The sequence below is a fragment of the Nothoprocta perdicaria genome, unplaced genomic scaffold (assembly GCF_003342845.1).
Source record: "Nothoprocta perdicaria isolate Ctin4 unplaced genomic scaffold, notPer1 scaffold_70, whole genome shotgun sequence".
Taxonomy (NCBI): Eukaryota; Metazoa; Chordata; class Aves; order Tinamiformes; family Tinamidae; genus Nothoprocta; species Nothoprocta perdicaria.
In genome coordinates this window covers 1,782,217-1,803,228 of record NW_020455977.1, presented here as the reverse complement: position 1 = coordinate 1,803,228, position 21,012 = coordinate 1,782,217, and the positions used below count along the sequence as shown (strand labels likewise).

Here is a 21,012-nt window from a genome sequence, read left to right as displayed (position 1 = left end):
CTCAAAATACATTTGATTTGTTAATCTACTCTGTTTCATTTACACTGTCATTTARCACTGTGGTTAAATGTACTTTATTTTAGAGCAAAACGTTTAACTTTCACTAAAATGTTACTAAACCCTACTATTTTTAAAACCACACAAATAAAATTAGTTTGTTCTGAAATTGGAAGGGGACTTATGGCAATAGGAAGAGAAATAAGATGTATATGAGTGAAAAACATTACTTTCTCAGCAAAATTAAACTATATGCCTTTGGTTAACTGCAGAAATTCCAAATAGACAGGATGGCATAGCATCTGAGGTCAGATATGTCAGCAACATCTTTTGTTGTGTTTAAAAAAAAAAATGAGGGTCCTCCTTTCTGGTAAGCACCATTGGTCCTTTAGTAAACTTTACAGGGAAGAAACAGCAGAATTTATGCTGTATTTTTTTCATTTTGGCCTGCCAGATCTTTCACAGATGCTTCCTTCTAACATAACATCTGGCAATAGTTAATTATTAAAAAGGTATTTAAAGATTTGAAGTAATTATTAAAAGTTCAGAAGCTCAGGAGGTCTAAGCAACTCTGTGAACTTCAGTGTTGCAAACCTTTCGAAACTCTGCACTTATATCGTGTTTGCACCAACATGACTAACTCTGGCAGGTGAATGAATATTTTTCTTGGGATTGAGGTGCACATTTTGAGATTAAATTGGCATTCYATTGTGTTGAGTCGAGGAGTGCTTGTTTGTTAATATAATTCAGACTTTCAGACGGCTTTAAGAAGAATGCTTCCAGAGAAGCTACACAGTTCCAAGGATTGCAAGTATTGTCCCAATTCAAAACCTACTTCACTAAAAATGATCAATTAAATGGTCAATTTTAACTACAGTGAAAGGTATCTCAAGGTCCTATGCTAGTTCCAGACCTGATATGAGAGATGCAATATATGCCTGCAAAGTGTTCCTCTGACAGTACAATCTTAAGTCAGCTCTGCAGGCTGTATGACACTTAAACTGATAGCTTAAATAACTTAGATAATCACCTGAAATTTTGGTGATTTTTATGTATTAAGGAAGTGATTTTTTTTAGCTTACTTCACACAAACCTTTCTAACTGTACGTCTGCCAATATTAAATGAGACCTGAACTGTTTAGAAARTCTGGCCTTTGATTTTGAGCCTCCCAGCAGTGCAGCCATGCATATTCACACTTCCATGGCTGTTAATTCTGCCTCGTATCCTGAGGCGGGAGTTTGGGATGCAACAGAAAACATACACACATTTTCCAAGCAGTTTGAAAAGTCTTCACATGAAAGCTGTCAAGTGGATTTTCAGGATATCAAATAAAAAAATGGTATAATTCAGAAATGTTTTTCTTTTAAAACTTATGAATTGTTTTTTTTCTCTCTCTCTACCTCAGGGAATAAACTGTTTTTATTACATTGCTGCCTGTTCCTTCACCTTTTTTCTAAAATGTTCACTTTGTGGTATAATAAATAATAAGAACTATGCATGTTCCTTGGATATATGTTGAATATTTGAGAAGAACTACTACCTGTTCTAAAAAAGAAGATAAGTTACTCCAATGTGCCTATCAGTAAAGGCTTCCAATTGCAAAACATATCCCATCACTATTGGCAAATATGTTTTCTTTCTGACACCAGTCTGTTGCTTCACTGGGTGTCTTTGGGAAGCTGAGTTGGATATCAGACATTTAAAAGAACTCATTTTGATATTAACAACATAGTATAAAAATATGAAATAGGCTTTTTCTGGGAACATGCCTGCCGTTTTATTCTAGATAATTTTGCCATTGCTCAAGAGTTTTCTTTGGGTCTCTGTGAAACTATCCATTTGTACTTGAATAATGGTCTAGAGGGTGAAATAAGCTTGAGATTTAGATTGCAGTCTAGAATATATTTGCAAATGTTCATACCTTCTAGTAGCATTGCAGTACTCATTTCATTGTCTGAAAATATTCCTTATTTTCTAAATGTTGTAAATATTAAAGTGATCATGTTTCATCACAGATGTGAAGAAGAAATTTCAAAACTTGGCATGAAATACTTTGCAAATGCAGGATTCAAAGAACTACATAYATTTTTCAGTGGCCTTTTAGCTACTGGTTTCTTCGTTACTTGTTGCTTCAATTGAAAATGAATTGCAGATAATAATCTTTACCTGATTGATCTTAGTCCCTGCAGTCTCTGTACTGACTCTTTTCCATTTTTCAGTAACATATAGATTTTAATTTGCTTTGGTATTCCTAATTTACACAGTTTTTGTTTCTGTAGGTTTTATTGTCTTCCACAGGACATGACGTGGTCTGAGCACTGTAGTATAAAAATTCTTCCTCTGCTTTAGACTCCAGAAATACATACTTTTGTGTAAATCAGCAGGTTTATCCTGTGTATCAGTAAGGACAGTATTTAACTGCTGTTGATTAGCAGATATCATTCTTCTTTTTCATTTCTTCCTTTTCTGAATATAGAGAATATCTGTTTTGTAGTAAGTGCAGATGGGCCAAGGTTGCATTCTCTGCCTGATGCATTGGCTGCTGTGTCGTGGCTCAACCTCTGCCTTGGTAAAACTTTGGGAACTATTATTTGAATTCCAGAATTACTTTCCACCTTGTTACAATCATTCTTGGAATGATTCAGGAAAAAGTGTGTGTGGTAATTGGGAGTTCACAGTGRCTTGTTCTTCTGGAGTTGTAAAATACTGTCCCTCTAGTGATTTCTAATAAGATACCTCACCTCAGGGTTTTAACCTTTTCAAAGATGGTATTTGAACATGTGAGGTTTTACCTAGATATTGAAGTGGAAAATCCTGCTCATTATGCCTCCTTCCTTCCAGCTTCTAGGCAGGAAGAGATGTTCTTCTTTTAATCCTTCAGTGTTCAAGCTGACCACAAATCAAGGAAATTTCACACTGGTCATTTTATCTACCCCTACATCTCAAATAAGTGTACAAGTCTGGAAGGCTTTAACCAAAAAAAAAAAAAAAAAAAAAAGAGAGTTTTCCAGTTAGTTTTCTACATCAAATTGCAGTAATAACATGCATCATTAAATGGGATTAGAGATTACTGTGAAAATGGCTGGATGATTTTGATTGCTATTGTAAAGAGTCTCTCCACCTTTACTGGGGGATTCCACATATTCTTTTACTGAGCACTACAGATCTGCCCAGAGCTAATGCAGTCATTTGCAAAACACAGTTCTGCAGGTGCTGTTTAGAGGGGATTGTGAAGCTCACCTCTTGATAAATAAATACTGCTTTGTTTGAGAAGCATGTGTGATGTAGCATGGACAAACATTCATACCTAAAACCAGCAGTTTTTAGAGGGATGATGTTCTTACACGTACTTGCTTATTTTGAGGCCCTGTTCTATTCCCCACAAGAAAATTATGGAGCAGTAAATGCACATTGTTTACCTTTACCACAGAGAGTGCTTGAGAGCTCTGAGAATAGGGTATTTTTGCACCATGCAAATATTCTTAGGAGAAAAAGCGTTTATGATGAAGAAATGCTCRAATATGTGTATTGAGCAGCAGTGGATTTCCAAAGGAAATACCACTTGAACAGAGAAACTTCAACCATCAAACAAGATATGATGACAGAATCACAATATGGGTAAGGTTGGAAAGGACTTCTGGTCACAGATCCTTTTGTTCTGTGTCACCCTCCAGATGACATCCTGCTCATGGGGTAAACCAGCCCCTAATCTGGACCCAGGACTGCTAATTCTCAAGAAGAGGGTCTTTATGGCAAAATACCCAGSAACAAGCTTTTGCTGAATCAGTCACAGAGATTATTTGTATTATTATTTTTATTATTGTTATTGTTTGGGTTTGGATTATTTCTTCATCTAAATTGKAGAAGATGAGCAAAACAGTGCAGACAAGGTAGCGTTAGATAATCCAAGTTGGTTATAGAGTCTATAGCTTTAAACTGAAACTACTAAGTGTGGAAATGTGGCAGGTACCCTTGAGTTTTACGGAGAATTTAAGGAGAGATTTTAGCAATAACTTGAATTTTCTTTTTWAAAAAAGAAAGAGGGAAATCGAGAAAAAAACATGTCTCTTTTTGGTAATTATTTTAGCAACTATCATACCCCTAGAACATCTTCTGGAAATAATRTATTAATACTTATATATACTTATATACTAAGAGTTTGGCCTGATTTTTGTTAAGCAGATATGTGCTGTTAGCATAGAACTGATTGTAAAATTCCTTTGCAGACAGATCCAAATTCTTATAGTTATTATATGAATGCATGTTTCAAAAGATAGGAAAAAAAAAAAAAAAAAGGTAACTATGCAAAAACCTTTGAAACGGAGTCTGGTTCTATCACCTGCGGCCACAATCCATTCCACTGATTTGCCTGCTTTCTAGTTTGTACATATTAAGCACATTTCCCACATCTAAGTAATGCAGTTTATGCCAGTAACTATTTTATATTAGACCTTTATGCCATAGATACAAGTGAAGGCAAAGTAAGAAATGTGAAATTAAGTTTCTAAAAGTAACATTAATTGGTACTTTTTTTTCTTATGTAGGTCTTTGATTATTAAAGCTTTACAATATGTGCCATAGTATGTTAGGTTGCATATTTAAACAAACAGGAATATAAAATYAAAAATATTTACAAGCTAGCCAACATTAAGATTTATCATTGCTTTTATTTTAATAGTACAACCTTAAGGTTATATTAACACATGATTATGCATTTCATTTTCTAGTTTGATTAAAAACAACTGCATATGCTTGTTGATAGTTTAACRGTTCCAGTTGGCTCTTGAAGTCTTTCACTTCAGCAAAGCAAGTGGATTTTGACAGACTTGAGTTCCAATCTTTACTGCTCATTTCACTTTGACCGTTGAGTTTTCTGCAAGCCAGAGTCTAAGAGTCCCATAGATACCAGTTCACAAAGTAAGGCTCTATCATTCTAGAAATCACCCTTTTAGAAATGAAAACCAAGTATCTTGATGGTATTATTCCGCATTACCATTATTGAAAACAGTCTCAAATAATGACATCTAGTTTATTTATTAGCCTTTATTCAAAATATTTGAGAAATGAATTAGTAAGTGCAGTCCAGAAAGGATTTTAGATGCCACAACTTATAGTAGATTCCAACTTGGGTTTACTCTGAAATCTTTTTTTCAGTTGCTTGTGACTTTTTTGTTTTAGTTATCCCAGCAGCCAAGTGCAGATGCAGGAGAGATACGATCTTGCCAAATTTCAGTTTGGGCTCTTCTAAGTGTAATTTTGTTCAAAACGTGTATGAAATTGCATTGCAATTTAGAAAAAGCATAGTATCCACACATGCAATTTAAGAAGTGTTGAAATTACTTTCTCACAGTGCAGCAGTTGGTGGAAAAAAACATAACCTTAAGAGGTTTTCCCCTCTGTTCTTTCTATTCACAGTTACACTGGTTTAAACTGACATACAAGCATTTCGAAAGAAAACCTGGGAATATAATCCACTTTGAAATGGATGTAAAGAGCTCTTGCATCTGACCTGTGGTGTGCACTGGGGAAGGTGTCACYGTTGAATGGAGCTACCTCAGGAGGCAGCTTGGCACTTGCTGTAATGGCCAGGRATGCTACGTACTTCGCAGTGGCAAATGGAGAGAAGCAGGAGGCTTGTTTAGATGGGCATAATATACTGTAGTTACTGAAGTATAAATGCAGACAAAAGAAAGGAGCAGATTTTTCCCAAACTGTGTCTGCTCTATACCACACGTTGTACTGAGAGGAGGTGTGTAATCATGTAAAGGACAGTAAGGAGCTCGCTGCAGAAAGGGCAGGATCCATGGGAGATCAGGAGCCAGCGAAATGAGATCTTTCCAACTCACRAAAGAGGGGCATGGCAGGAGGGGAGGAACTTGCCCCACACCACGGGAGTTACTTGCTCCTGGTCCTGGGGGAATACTGGCAGCTTGCAAAGGCTGAAAGCAGCCCTAACCTCTCGCACCAGCACTGCCTGAGTAGTCCATGTTCTTGCCAGAGTATGTCCCTGAGGAACAGAAACATAATTTTCTGGCTTTCTAGTTCTTCCCTGACTGTCCCCAGCAACTATATCATACCTTATCTGGAACACAACTAGTTTCATTTTTAAAAAAACAAGGTTAAGAAAAAAAAAATAAAATAAACCTGCATATATTTAGGGTAGTTTGTAAAAACAGTTTGCAGAGCGTTTCAGTGTAACCTACTCTGTGACCCTCCTTARCGAAGAAAATCTGCTGAGATCTTCCCCTGAACTCCCAGGAGCCGTTTCCCTCTTCCTGCTTTCATTTGGTCTCCCAGGGAGAAGCAATAGTCTCCCACGTGACAGTAGCAAAGGAGATTTTCACCTCAAGGACATACCCTGAAAATAAACCTGAAACGCTTTTCCTTGCACATAACCCAGCTCTTGAGCTTGAAACTGCCATTTGGATTTTTAGAGCGGGTTGCAGGAAGGTCTGGGAGCAAGTCTTTGGCTACTTTGGTCGCCATCAAATGGCTTATGCAGTTCTCAAGATTCATTTCAGTAGGAGATGCAGGAAATACAGGTTTAATTCTTTTATTCAAGCTCAGTAGATGGTTTGGGACAATTAATTTCCAATTGTTTCCCAGTAGAGCAGATTTACTTGTATATTAATGAGGCACAGGTGTTAGGCCCCTGGTGCCTGCATGCCTGGGAGGCATATTTAGGTTGTTTATCTAGTCAGCCATAGGTACTGCAAGGTACTCAAGCTTGCCTTTAACAGTTTATACAGTGAGGCTTTTTAATTTTTTGATGTTTTTTTAAATTTGCTAGCACCTGTTAAAATTTTAAAACTGATCATGTAGAAAGAAGTAAGAGTGATTTCAATAGTAAATAGCACTAAATGTTAAAGAAAGTCTTCTTCTATTATGCTTAACTGCCCAGCTTGACATTAGGAAGAAAAGAAGGTTCATTTAAGCAAATAAGTCATGTGAGGCACTAATACAGTCAACAGTATACTTTTCTGTTGCATATTTTTGGAATAGGTACTTCTTTGTCTACAGCTGAAACATGAATGTGTTTATATTAATATTCATTTTTCTTGTTTATTCACTGAACTGCAGTACCAACATTTTAGAGGAAATGGAATAGCCTCCATAGACATTATGAATTTCAGTAGCTGGCATAATTATAGCGATCTACATATTCATTAAATCCAAAGAAGAAATGTGTCCAAAAAGACAGCCATGCGTTTAGAAATGGTACACAACTAAATATATATGTTTTAAAAAAAGTTTCTTTTCTCTACTTATCCACAGCATGTAGTGTCATGTAGTCCTTAAATCAGCTAAGGCATTTTTTGGTTTAAATGTTCCTTCCTTTTGCTTTTGCACGCAGTAAAGAATGGGAAGAACTATTTGTAAACAACAATTACTTGGCAACTATACGGCTGAAGGGGATTAATGGGCAGCTGAGAAGCAGCAGGTTCCGTAGTGTTTGCTGGAAGGTAAGAAGAGAAAATATTTATTTACAGTTTGTGGTTGCAATATATCAACACATTACCTGATGCGCTGGAAGATTATTGATGCAAAGAATCATGAATTTTCCGAGAGACTTCATCCCAATGTTTTCCTACTCGTTTTTGTAATTCATAGGACATTTGCTAATCATATTGAGTTGCCTTAAAGCTGAATTGCTGATTTTAGCAAAAGATTCCTAGGAAAGAATATCTTTACACTGGGTGGTGTAAATAAAATTGAGTGCAACACAGTCATATCTCCTGTTGGTGTTGAGACATAGAAATCATGCATGGGAAATAAAAAGGGAAGCTTGTCTGAAAATTTATATTTTGTGGAACTTGAGACTGCTTTGGACAAGCTCCTTCTGGTAGCAGCTTTCTGTGAGCAGTAATGAGAAAATTAGGACTAATGTCTTATTTAATGACTAGATAGAGAAAGAAACCAGGTCTCCCAATCTTAAAACACCACAGGCCCTCAGAGGTTTCTGTTGTAGGAGAGAAGGGAGGAAAAGCCTGAACCATAATGAGATAATGCATAAAGTCCTACCGAACTTTGTGGCACTGACATCAGGAATCCTGTCCTTCATTAGCTTGGATAGTAGGGAACATCTTATCTTTGTAACTGAAGTTGCTGTATGTGAATATCAACAATTTAAATTGCTGTGTCTTGTAAATTCACAAACTTGACATTGGCATGAACACCTCCATATATGAAAGAAGCAAGTTTGAAAAGCTGAATGTTTGTACCATTGAACACATTCAAACTTAATGAAAAAATTGTCCACGGGAAGCGAGATTAATATATGTCACAAGCATTATTTTGTGTCTGTGCCTCCCTGAGTCCTGAAAATGAGGTGCATAAGATCACGTCCAAACACCTGAACTAACAGAAGCACTGAGTCCCACATTGCCTAATAATTAAATCAAGCAGTGTTTTAATCTCAAAGTGAAGCTGATTTTATTTGTAATGTCCCAATATGGACTAGGGCTCTGTTTTTGACTCACTGTTTTTAAAATGTTGTCAATGTTTTCATTAAGTTCTGAAATAATTAGCTACTTTCAATGAATTTGGAAATGCTTTTGTTTGGCAATGTTTACTATTTCATAATCCTTTATAATATGTAACTATAAAGATATATTTAAAAAGCAAGAAAATACACTGCATTTTTTCTGTATCTTTTAAAATAGCCTTCCCTAATGGGTGTCTATTTCTGACCCTGCTCAGAGATATGAACCACTGAAATTTACTCTTTGGAAAATTGAGTCTCTTAACTGTCTCACAGAAGTCTAGAACCAGTTTGTTTTCTATGGAACAAGGTTTTTCTCATCCACATTTCTTAGATAATCTCTGAGTGGTTTTAGTTTCTACTCTGCATTCATTGGTTTTAGGCATATTACATTCAATAAAAACCAATGCTATTGAAACAATTCCAAGCTTTGTATATTGTATACAAACTTTACAAAGCTTTAGTTTGTGCCTTTGTATTTTTTTAATGCTTTATGATGTGCTCTAGAACTATAATGGTTTCTAGCTTCTTATTTATTGATTGGCAAGACCTCATGCCAGGACCATTTTGTAGGTCTTTGCTTCCTGTTCCTCAGTTGTACATTTGTAAAATATTTGCTCCTCCATATTCTGAGATGGTTTGTACATGAAAAACTCTATTAAATTGATTAAACTTAACTGGTTTGTTTTGTTTTGTTAATAGTTATTTCTCGAGGTTTTACCCCAAGACAGAAGTCAATGGATTAAAAGCACTTCAGAATTAAGAACATCTTACAACAAGATCAAAGAGATTGTAAGTTGGTACAAAATAAGGTCTCTACTCTGATGATTGAACATAGATATAATACTTAGAATGTTAATGGAAGAAAGTTTGAAATAGAAACACTTTTTTCTTTTTTTTTTTTTTCCCCCCAGCATATTACCAACCCACGGAAAGCAGGACAGCAAGATCTGATCATCAACAATCCACTGTCTCAGGATGAGGGGGTAAATTGACTCCTATTTTTTCAACATCTGTATTACTAGAATTCTTATCATTATCATCATGTTGACAAAAAGAGGTCTTGATGAAGAAGACAAATTAAAGTCTCTACTCCCATATTAACAAACTGACTTGTATTAACAAGTATCTCACAAGCCCTGGGCAATCAGAAATGCTCATTTTTAGCTTAATATTCTGGGTTGTTATTTTTCTGTTTGTTTGTTTCTTTRTTTCTATTTTTTCCAGTGCCTATAGTACAAAATGATATAATGAACAAGAAACCATATTTTACAGAATTTCCGTCCTTTCACTGATGAACTCATTTATTGCTGTGTGTTTTCATTTTAAACATGCATATTTAGGAATATTTAAACAGTACAAAATAGTATACTGTTTAACCTGGCAAGTTTTCATCTATCAAAAAAAAAAAAAAAAAAGGCACTGCTGCACATCTGACTAGTATGCAGGTAGAGTAAATGTGCAAAGTAGAGGCTACTAAATAATAATTTCCTCCTGGTTTTTCATTCTTCTCTTGTAACATTTGTTAAAAGACACAAGAATATCCAACAGTTATAAGAGAGCAACCACCTGCAAAATGACAGATTTTCAGTACTGGAAATGGGGCAAAAAACTTCTATCTGATTGTCCCTAGGTGCTGAGTATCCAGCTCTCACTGAAATGAATAGGAGCTCAATGTAACTTGATATTCAAGAAGTACTACTTCTTTGGTATTTGGCACTTTTATTAGGATTTAGGTGTAGATTTAGGAACTTAGGCAACTTCTTTGAAAGMGGGAGAGAGAAACTGTGGTTTGAACTGCATTTTACTTAAACTGGAATGCATCTTAAGTATGGTACTTTCAAGCTCTTCTGCTAATTACCACTTTGATCTCTTTTTACTATTTCAGAACATTCTGCTTTACCTTACTTTTAAAATAACTTTATACCATGCAAATATCTTCTTGATTGATTTTAAGAGATTTAGACCAAAAGAGACTTTCACATAAATTGAAGCTTATAATCGGTTTGTGTTTATTGTAGTACTCTGCTTCACATTTAATGTGAAAGGAGAGATGTTTGAGTGGCTCTGCTTGTAGGAAYACGGAAGTGCTGATCACAGGCCCATTTGGGACCCTGCAACTAGTGTGACTCCACACTGTCAAACCATTCCTGCATCCAGAGGAACAGAGAGTTGTCCCAAATGCAGAAGATTTATTTCTTTTTCTGCTGTGGTGTGTGATTGTACACTGTGTTACAACCTTATTCCTGCCTATGATGTCTTCACAAGGTACAGGCTATGGGTTGAAATGTCAGCGTATGTGGCAGTTAGTTAACCTGTAGAACAAAGCAAGAGACCACGTTGGTCACAGGAGTGAAGAGCTTAGTACTTAYGACCCTCTGCAGTGATTTCATGTTTTGCCCTTTTATAGTGTTCTGGGATTTGCTTCMCTTTTGGCATTAAAAGAGTCCATATTCTCTGTCCTTCACTGTGAGGGACCAGCAGGGGAGGGTACAATTCTCAAAATGTGACATAGCTGCCCTAAAAGAGCTGTAAGAAAGATACAGTGTATCTTAAATAAGATAAAAAAGGTATTGGTTTTGAGTGAAACATTATCAAGGGTGTAAATAAGCCACCACATGAAAGCCACCATGACAATAAATTGTTTACAAGGGAGCAATAGATTTGGGACGTATTGCAGCCACTCTCTTCATATGATATTTCATTCACTGCTGCTGCTATCTGAAAACTAACTTAAATGAAAAGACTGGCAAGGATTATATTCCTTCTGTATTTTGATCAATATTGCCAAGCTACTATTCCTTTATTGCAAAGAATAGGCTTTACACAACAGCTTCCTTAGCATTACCCTAATGTGATGGCGTCGACTGGAACATTTAAATAACATTTGCTGACTTTATTCAGGTTGGCTTCTGGAAAATGTTGGTAAATATGGCATGTTAGCAAAAAGAAGAGAATGGAAATGGACAAAACTACAGATACAGAAGAAGCTAAATATGCTAAATATTGAATTCTATTATTTTAATGTTGATAATGAACTTTAAATCCTGTAGTTTTCTATGTAAGAGGCTTTTTATAATGACCCATCTTGATTTGTACTATGTATTTGTACTATTAGAGTGGTGTGATTTTCATAATAAGTATTCGTGTGATCATCATGCATTCCGTATTTKAATTTGCCTCCACTAAGGCAAACTTGCTTACTGGCAGTCAGCTCATTGTCTTGAAAATTGTTGCACCTTCTAAGGAGAGCCCATAAGTTTGTAGGAGAAATATGCCATGAAAGAGAGACCTTTTCCAGTGAACTACTGATTATTTCTCAGCTGAAGYGTTGGTCTGTGTAAGCAAGAAACCCACAGACCTGAAGCCCGCCGCTGAGTGAATGGTGTGAATGTGGAACCGGGATCCAGAAAGTCAAATGTTTTTTATCTCTGATTCTTTTTCACCTATAAAATATTGATATATCTATCAACTAGGGATATTGAGGATTAATTAGTTAATATTTTCACAGTACTTTGCTGTTACAGTAGATAAGCCCTAAGTATTACTAGAAGCCTCTGATTTATGTAATTATTTTCCTTATTTCAGAGTCTATGGAATAAATTTTTCCAGGATAAAGAGCTTCGAGCAATGATTGAACAAGATGTGACAAGAACGTATGTAGATCTTTCTGAAGAAATATCCATATATAAATTTTGATCCTGCATTTTTATGTGGTGTATACTATATTTCCTTTTATATACTTAAGTTAGTGTAAATGTCAGGATTGTTGAACATGAATGTGTAGAAACATGCATTTAATGTATAGCAAGACAGCTTTCTTGGAGTGAAGAAGTAGAAAATTGCATTAAACATAAACCCTGGAGATTTGTTGGTATCACTGGAGAAAAGCTCCTTTAAATTAAAATATTAGGAATATTAGGTTTTCCATGTGAAACAAAGAGAAAGTAAGAGAAATCAAAGGGTTTAAAGTAAATTATAATTACGGTAAAAGATTGAACAGATGAGTTTCTGTAATTCTTTACACTTATTCAATCAATAATAAGTAGTGTTTAATTAGTGAGGATAATGTCATTCATCGAGAGAAGTTAAGCACTTCTATTTTTATTTATCACTTTCATAGTGTTGTTTGTCACATATGTCTTTTAAAATTTGTCCTAATATTTCTATGACTATCCTTTCATCTTCTTGGCCTTTAGGTCATTCCTGTTTAGGAACTTAGGCATCTGAGTTAGAACATTCAGTTCCTGCAAATATTTCTTTTCAGAGCAGAAGCATTGACTGGGATGTGTAAATCTAATTAAATTCAATTATAGTTCTGCTAACATGTGACATTTTACTGTATTGCAAATATTTTTTTCTTATAACTTGCAAAAAGTGGTGATAGACATAGAATTTAAAAATGCCAAGCTCACACATTTTCATTTAGAAAAACAAAGTCATGCAGAAGAAGTCATTGCTCTCTAGTTTTGGAATATTTTATATGTCCGTCCCTAGACCCATTCTTGAATGCATTCTTGCAGTGAGATGTGTAATTAAAATCTGAGCATGCTTTCATGTGCATGCTCACAGATGGTATTTTTTTGTTTGCAAAAGGAACAGTTCAGGATGTTCTAAGATGAAAATATATACATATATAAACTATAATTGGAGAATGAAAATTGATATAGAAGTTATGTTGGATATAAGACTATTTACTTAAATGTGTATGAAGTACAGGCTGTCACTCGGGCAAATGGCAGAGTTTATGCGCTTCAGACAATAGCAGGATACATCATGGGTCATATCAAAACAAGTCAGACAATGAAAAAGCAAGTTTTATCAGAGTAACATAGATTTGTTTCGTTTCACAAACTATATGCATTTATGTGTACTCTTGTTGCTTAATCGCAAACCATAGAATGCATTTTGTGTGTGTATATATATATATAAATATAAAGATCTGTATCCATTTGCAAGTTAGCATTACAGTAATAAGCAGTAAGTTCTACATTTCTTGGCTTTGAAATGTACCTGTCTTGTCTTTAAGGATGTCTTTTCCATTTCCATTCTTTACATAAATTCCTATTGTTATAATTTAAAGATTTCTCATTAGTTTGAAGTGCGTTATATTGAAGCTTAAAATGTGTAAATTGCCTAAGCATATTCAATTATCATCATCATTGTTGTCATCATCTTTTGTTTCTTATTTAAAGAAAATTTTTATACCCTCTATCTCTGAGTTAAATATTCCACTATCCAACAGCCTAAAATAAATATTATATACATTATATGCAGTGCTGCTAACTGCAAACAGAGCATCAGATCACATAGAGTCCAATCTAATAGAGCGGCATAAAAATAACTTTCTAATGTCTTTATTAGACTGGGAAAAAAACAGGTAGAAATGTGATTGTGAAAAAGCTGAACCAACACATTTGTTATCATACTGAAACCTTTGGTCTGTAAGGCTAAAGTTTATCCAATGTCATAATGCTGTCATGGCTTCATAAGGTTTTTATGCAATATGTCTTTGTGCTTAATATAAAATATACTCAGTAGCAACTTTGTTTTTTCTTCAATAATTATAAGAGGTTTCTAACTTCATCTTTGTCTAACCATACTGAAGTCATCTAAAGTTAGGATTGATCCCATAATGTCTAAATTCATTTTTTTCTACTAAAATCTTTTGCCTACTGCATAATAAGAATTTCCAATACTTACAAGCTGAGTAGGAAAGGATTTTGGTAAATTAATCCTAACTACAGATTAACATTTCTATTTAATAACCTTTATTTTATTTTATTGGATGATAGTTGAGAGGTTCAGACAGACTTTCAGCTATGTAGAACATCATTTTTTTCAATTTTGGGGTTAGAACCAAATATAGTCTGTTTCTATCCCAAATGAAAAGCTTCTCAAAATCAGGCTGTGAGGGAGAGTTCTCTTATGAAATTAGAAATCTTCAATTATAGTTAGCAATATCAAGCAAGTTATATGGTTGTATTCTAGCTCAGAAAGGAATTTGTTTGTATTAGCAACATAGTAACTTGTAGTAGATGTAAGAACACAGTGATTAATTACCGTCTTTCTGAAGAGGTACCAAAAAGTAAAACAAAGCTGATTATGTGCTAATAATTAAAAGGATAAATGATAAAGAAGAAGTTTTGTAAGTTTTCTGCTGGAATAGAAATCTGCAATAAAATTGCGGCTAGATGTACTTACATCTAGTTACCAGTCAAATCAAAACACCACTCTGCTTGTGGCATCATCTTTTGAAGTTGAGATTGCAAATGACYGGATTTGATCATCCTGTCTTTCTTTCCGATAATGTAAGACTTATGGGTTCCCAGTAGACTAACTTGGAGGCAGAGGTGGGTTTTGATGATGGTCTATGTGTTTTATTCCAGCCTGTTTCTAATTCAGGAACAGCAATGACCCTATAGGAAAGGGGAAGACATGAGGCTGAGGAGCAGTGGTTGCACCTGTTTAAACCCTCTATCTCCTTTTTTGGAAGGGAAAAAAAAAAAAAAAAAAAAAAAGCAAAGAGACAAAAGGAGTGGAGGGATCATTGGGAAGATGTAAGAAGGAACAGCTCTGGGCTGTTTTCTTCTATTCTAACTCCATAGTTCTTTTGTCCAAGGGACAAAATTTAGTTTCCAAGTAAGAGAAGAGACTGCCATAAGGGAGAGCTACCTTTCTACATGAGGTTATTCCCTTAAAAACAAAAGGGASCTGCAGTTTGTTTCTGAAGATACCTTTCCCCAGTCTTGTTGCCCAAGTTTTACCTTGCTGAGGAGTTGGGCTGGGGAATGGAGGGGTAGAATATGAGGAAATTGAGGAATCTGCAGAAAAATGAGAAAAAGGCAGGTCACTCCACAGCGGTGATTAAGACTCTCCTTCGAGTCTGTTAACAGACATATTTTTTAAAAATATTTATAGGTCCTTTTCTTTGATTGCCTTTTATGTCAATATTTGCCTGTTAGTGGTGTAGGGGCCCCTAAAAGGCCTAATGTTTTAAAAATGAAAACCTATTCGTATTCATGCATATCTTCCCTTTTAGAAATCATGGACTTGAATGCGCTTTTGTTTAACTATAGTAGATATGGCAAAACATTCTGGTAAAATTCCTATTTTCTTATGCAGTTTTTCTCCCAAAATGTAATTAAATGTAATATCCTAGTATTCTTGAAAAATGTTTTACCTTGCCTGATTTGAGGCTGATATATTTCTAAACCAGTGCTTTAATCGTAGAATCACATTTTTCATAAAAATCCTTCCTGAACTGATAGTTCCCTCATGGTCTCTTGTATTTACATTTATTATAATTAATACTTCAGCCAGCTTATTTCTTGAGTTCATTATTATCCTTCTTGTCACAATCTCTCGTATTACGAGATCCTCACAGATACTCTGTGTATTTTTGAGTTTTCTTTGTTAGTTTTCTTTTCCTAAACTTCATAGGGCAGGTCTGAATAACAGTCCTTCAGAAATAATCTCTTCAAACCCCTAAATTATGTCGATTGCCATCTGCTGTAATGCACCTTTCTGGTCTCAGCTGTGTCCTTCCTTTACAGTAATATGATTACTACAAGTACACACAAGTTTCCAAATGTTGGTCTACCATTACCCCATCAGGTGCCAGGAAAATGATGTACTCTTCATCCAAATGCCTTTCTCAGTATTTAAATTTTATTCTGTTTAAGCCGTAGGGTCTTCTCTGTGTTGACTGTGGAATAATGTCTTTCATCCAAGGATTTCAAAGCACATTTCTAGCTTACCTGTCATTATCTCAGTAATAGTTAACACAAGTAGTTTGACTCAGGCCATTGATCATATTTTCTTACTTGGTTTCTCTGGACAGGCTTTACAAAACCTTCAGATAACTGAAGTTTAGCAATGCTTTGGAAGCAGGCAAGACAAAATTTGCCTCAGAAAAGCTTAGCTGTGATCCATATGACTTCATTTTCATGCCAACAATGCTCTAGCCTTGGTTTTAGCAAACTGAGGCATACAGGTGTTGTCTTTCCAACTGTTCTTCTGGTTCTCTTTGTCCAACCTTACTTTTTCCTTTCTTTGTAAAACTCTTATTTTTCTACTTCAGTTTTTTTTTTTTTTTTTGTTCCACATAGTTGCATGTGCTTTTGGACGGTCACTTTTTAAAATATTTCTTACCATCTAGTTAAGTCTTTGGTAAGCCTGAAAACACTACTAGTATATTTAAGTAAATCTACAAGCAACTTATTTCCTACTTATTTCCTACTTTCTACCTGCCAGTGAGGAGGATGCAGAGGTGAGAGTTACATCAGAATAATTACAGATTCCTCATATTTACATTTTGCTGGATTAAATGCAGATAACATGATTTGACAAGAAATTTTTTCCTCTTTTTCTCACGCTAATTCCATTTTATTCTATTTCACTTAGTGGATATTTATTCTGCGACAGTCTCAAATGGTTTCTTCATTTGAGGGTTTATTTGAGACAGCCACTAATGGCGGTGAAAAGCCTAATTATCTTAGCAAAAGATGTCAATAGGATATATTGGAGTTTGCTTAGAGATCAAGAAAATTAGGATGCCTACTTTCATGTTAGTTATGAGATATTTCAATAATGTAGTCATTAAAATGCTAATATTTTTTTCAAATATTCATGAAATATTGAACCCTTGTGTATATTTTTCCTTTGACATATCCTTCATTTTTTTTTCGGTTTGGTTCTTTACAGACTCCTTAACATATTGTAGTTGTTATCCTCTTCATAGTAGCTTATTTTGACCATCTTTTGTCTGGAGAAAAAAATGAAGAGCAGGACTGTTCTTGAAACTGCAGGACAGATTGATGATCCAGTTAGCAGTTGTCAGCCTAACACAAATTAAAGAACGCAAGCATGTCATGCAAAGCGTCTTTTTATCTCGGTGAGATTTGATCTCCAGCGCTTATTTTTCCAGTACCGGAATCAGTAGTTAACTGTGTGCAACCGTTTTAGTTTTAACTCTTTTTCCTTTGTTGCTTGTTTTCAATCTCCCTCCTTTTTTTAAGTATTCTAGAGCACGTTTCAGGTTCTTTGGTGCGGGGCTGACAGGGAGTGTAGCACTGCCTTGGGGTTATTGATCCGGCTTCTGGGCTGCCTGGGACCAGGACAACCTTGTAGGTTGCCTGGTGGGACAGGAACCATCTGTGTGCAGGAGGGAGAGGGCAGATCTGAGTTGCAGTCATTCCCTCTCGTTCTGTCTCCTTTCSTTTTCTCTATTTGGCAAAACTTAAAATCTTGACAAGGAGTTGGAGGAGCAAAGTAACTTGATCCTTTGGGCAATTAGGAATATGTACTCAGATGGTACATTGTCTTTTTTGGATTGGATTCTTGAAGTCACTCAGACTTTCATCACACTGGCTGTTTTTAAAAGTTGGTCTTTACAACAATGTGCCATTTTATGTCATTCTTGCAGATGTCTAGTATTCATTATGTTAAAGGGCGCTATGCATTTAAATAAAACTGGCAATATCATATAGGTGTAACAGACTGTTATATATTAGAATATAGTTCCAATTTTATTTGCAAAACAAATATGACATCTCTTTAGAAGTATTCCACCAACACCCACTCCATTCATGGAGAGGTGGGAAAACAGACAAAAAACGTATTGTCCTAGCAAACTGTTTATAGCAGACCAGTGACCATGTTTTTGTGAGCTACGTGGTTTACCATTGCTGCATTTCTTCCCTTTCAGGTTTCCTGAAATGCAATATTTTCAGCAAGAGAATGTGAGGAAAATTCTTACAGATGTTCTGTTCTGCTATGCCAGAGAAAATGAGCAGTTGCTTTATAAACAGGTAATGAAAATACTGTATAGGTGSCATTCATTGAGTCAACATTTTCTGTACAGTTTTACAAATGATTGGGCAATAATGCAGTTCTGTTGTATCTGAAATTGTATTGTAATGCTAAAGTAATCAAAAAGCTACTTGTCAGCTGTAAGAAAAGTAAGGTCATTGAATAACATACGCTTTTTCCTCAYAAGATGTTCCTTCAAATTGTTTCCTATCAGGTCAGTGAGTTGTCTAACTTTGAATTTCTTTAGAAACTACATCTTTTTCTTCAGCATCTCTTCAGCGATGGTTTAAAAAAGAAGGAGGCTTTGTGTGTTTAGAAGAAGACAGAAAGATTGCAGTAGGATGCCACTGAATAAACAATAAATCGTGTCTTTTGAAATTCAGACCAACATTAGGATTTGAAGTTGTGTGTGCTGTTTTAAGTTCTTTCTCAAAATGCTAAAGCCACACTGTACATTAAGAAATGGATCCTGACGGATCCAAATACAATGCAATGAACAAGTTTCTCCTGACTGAAAAATAAGGGGGCAAGCGAATACCTCAGAAGGAAAGCCTACTCAAACTATTTCAGTTAAAATGGCAAAGATAGCCTTAAAGCTGGCCTAAGTATGCATCCATATGGGATGAAGATAAAACATTTGTTCTGAAGGTTTAAATAAAGTATAAATTTGATACTAAATTCCTGTATCAAGGCCAATTTGCAGAACTGTAAACAAAAGTATATCCGTATTTATTACCCTCAGTTATTAACTGTATTGAGATGAGGGACTGACAGATTGAGGGGTACTGTGTCCTTTGACAAAGACTAGCAGCAAATCTTAGGTAGACAGATTTTGTTTTGACAAAAAATGCAGAGATTCAGTAAATATATACATTTTTATAGCACACTGTGTGCTTTCAGGCCTGGTCTGTGACCAGGTCTGTGGCTGCCATGTCCTCAAGCCAGGAAATCAGTTGCATTTCTTGAGAAGACCAGCACATATGAGTTGAAGGAAGAGTTACTTCTGAAGAACCAGCTTACAAATAATACCAAAAATCAAATACATAGTTATGAAAATATTGAATCTCCATCAGCTGTTTCTTTTTCATGTTTCACAGACTGAGAGCAAGGAGTAGTCCTGCACTGCAGGACTACAGAGAAAAGATGAGGTGTGTGATGAGCTGTACTTTGAAGGGCACTGCTAAAGAAAACACTTAAGCAGTATTCAGCGCCCCTCTTCTAGTGAATATAGGCCAAAGTACAGTGATGGGAAAATGGAAGAACAGATTCCAGCTAATTTAGTCTACCATTTATTGAACAAGAAGTATTATTTTTCTCTTTGATATGACTTAAAAGGACTTAATTACCCTCTGCTCATATTTAAAATCCTCTAGATTCCTTACCAAGAAATAATACCTTTCTACATAAGGATGGAATATTTAGCTAGATCAAATTTAAAAAAAAAAGCCCTGAGTTTCATCACAAGCTGTTAAAGCTATTATTTTGTACTAGGTGACACCCCGTTTAACATAGACCATATTGTTAATAGTTATGGGATTTTATTGAATTAATGAGACTGTTATCATGTAGTAGAATGTCTTGCTGAGTTAATTGAAACTGCAGAGATTATATAAATGGTATTAATGAACTTTGACTGCCTGATGCCTCAGCTTTAATAAAGACTGCTTGGTGGGCTAAATGAACATAGGCAGATAAAAGAACAGGTTCAATTTTGCAAGCCTACAGGCTGTTGACAAAGAAAACTTCTTCACCTCTGGTTTTGACTACTGTAGCTTGAGTAGTGCAGCAGCTTGAAGAGAAGGTTGCCACAGGACTAGAGATGGATATAGTGCAGAAAAAATAAATTTGGATGATGAAAAACTGTTAGTTTAATATTTCTCATGACTGTTCAGTATGTGATCCAAGTCTGATGGTGTATCTATCTATATATACCATTTCTTTCATGTCCATCAGTAGTCACTTTTCAGAATTATTTAGCAGGAAGTAGTGGAATCAGGTGGTGATTTGTGGTGGAATCAGGACTTTTTTTTTTCTCTTTTATTAAATACATATGCTGTGGTCAGGATTCTGGTCCTACCAATTTTCTTTGTTCCATTTTCATAATTGACTCACTCCTAAAAAGCCCCTRCTACAAAAAAGCATAGCATTGTCCTTGAGAATAAAGGTTGCCATTTAATAGTCACCCCCCTCAAGCTGCTCTCTCTGCAGTGACATGAATACAGAGCCAAACATAAGATATTTGTCTTCATATTCAGCGACCATAATGGACCTAGTCCATTAGAGAGAGATTTCCTCTCTCTTTTGTTTGTAAGCTCCACCAAGAGTTACATTTACCAGGACAATTATAAGACCAGGCCAATAAATGGAAATTTTTACTTCTTTTGTCATCATATGTACAGGACCTGATGTTTCTCTTTTAAAATATTTGAAGAACTTCTAGTTTTGTGGCAGTTTCTATCCTTATAAGTAGAATGTAACTGAGATTTATTTATTGAGACTTATTACATATTCTCACAGGAAGAAATCAATATGTTTATTTGATATGTATATATGCACAAGTAGTCGGCTTTGTGTTTTTTGACCAATGCAGTGTAACATCTTATTTGTTTGGCAAAAGATATTTCTGTCCCTTGTCAAATAGAGTGGAATGTTGTGAAGCTGTATTACCGATTTTAGAGACTGAATCCTTCCTGGGATGCTTAAATTTTTAAATTGCAAT

General features: G+C 35.3%; 1 protein-coding gene across 3 annotated transcripts in view; it reads left to right on the top strand.

Annotated features, from left to right (window-relative positions):
- Positions 1-21,012, top strand: part of TBC1D5 (TBC1 domain family member 5) — a 280,235-nt gene that overhangs the window by 135,224 nt on the left and 123,999 nt on the right. For all 3 annotated transcript variants that reach the window (XM_026050797.1, XM_026050798.1, XM_026050799.1), the window contains 5 exons: positions 7,353-7,461; positions 9,183-9,272; positions 9,395-9,466; positions 12,069-12,136; positions 18,190-18,292. In XM_026050797.1, coding sequence (XP_025906582.1) covers positions 7,353-7,461; positions 9,183-9,272; positions 9,395-9,466; positions 12,069-12,136; positions 18,190-18,292 — 442 coding nt within the window. The remainder of the gene's footprint in view (positions 1-7,352; positions 7,462-9,182; positions 9,273-9,394; positions 9,467-12,068; positions 12,137-18,189; positions 18,293-21,012) is intronic.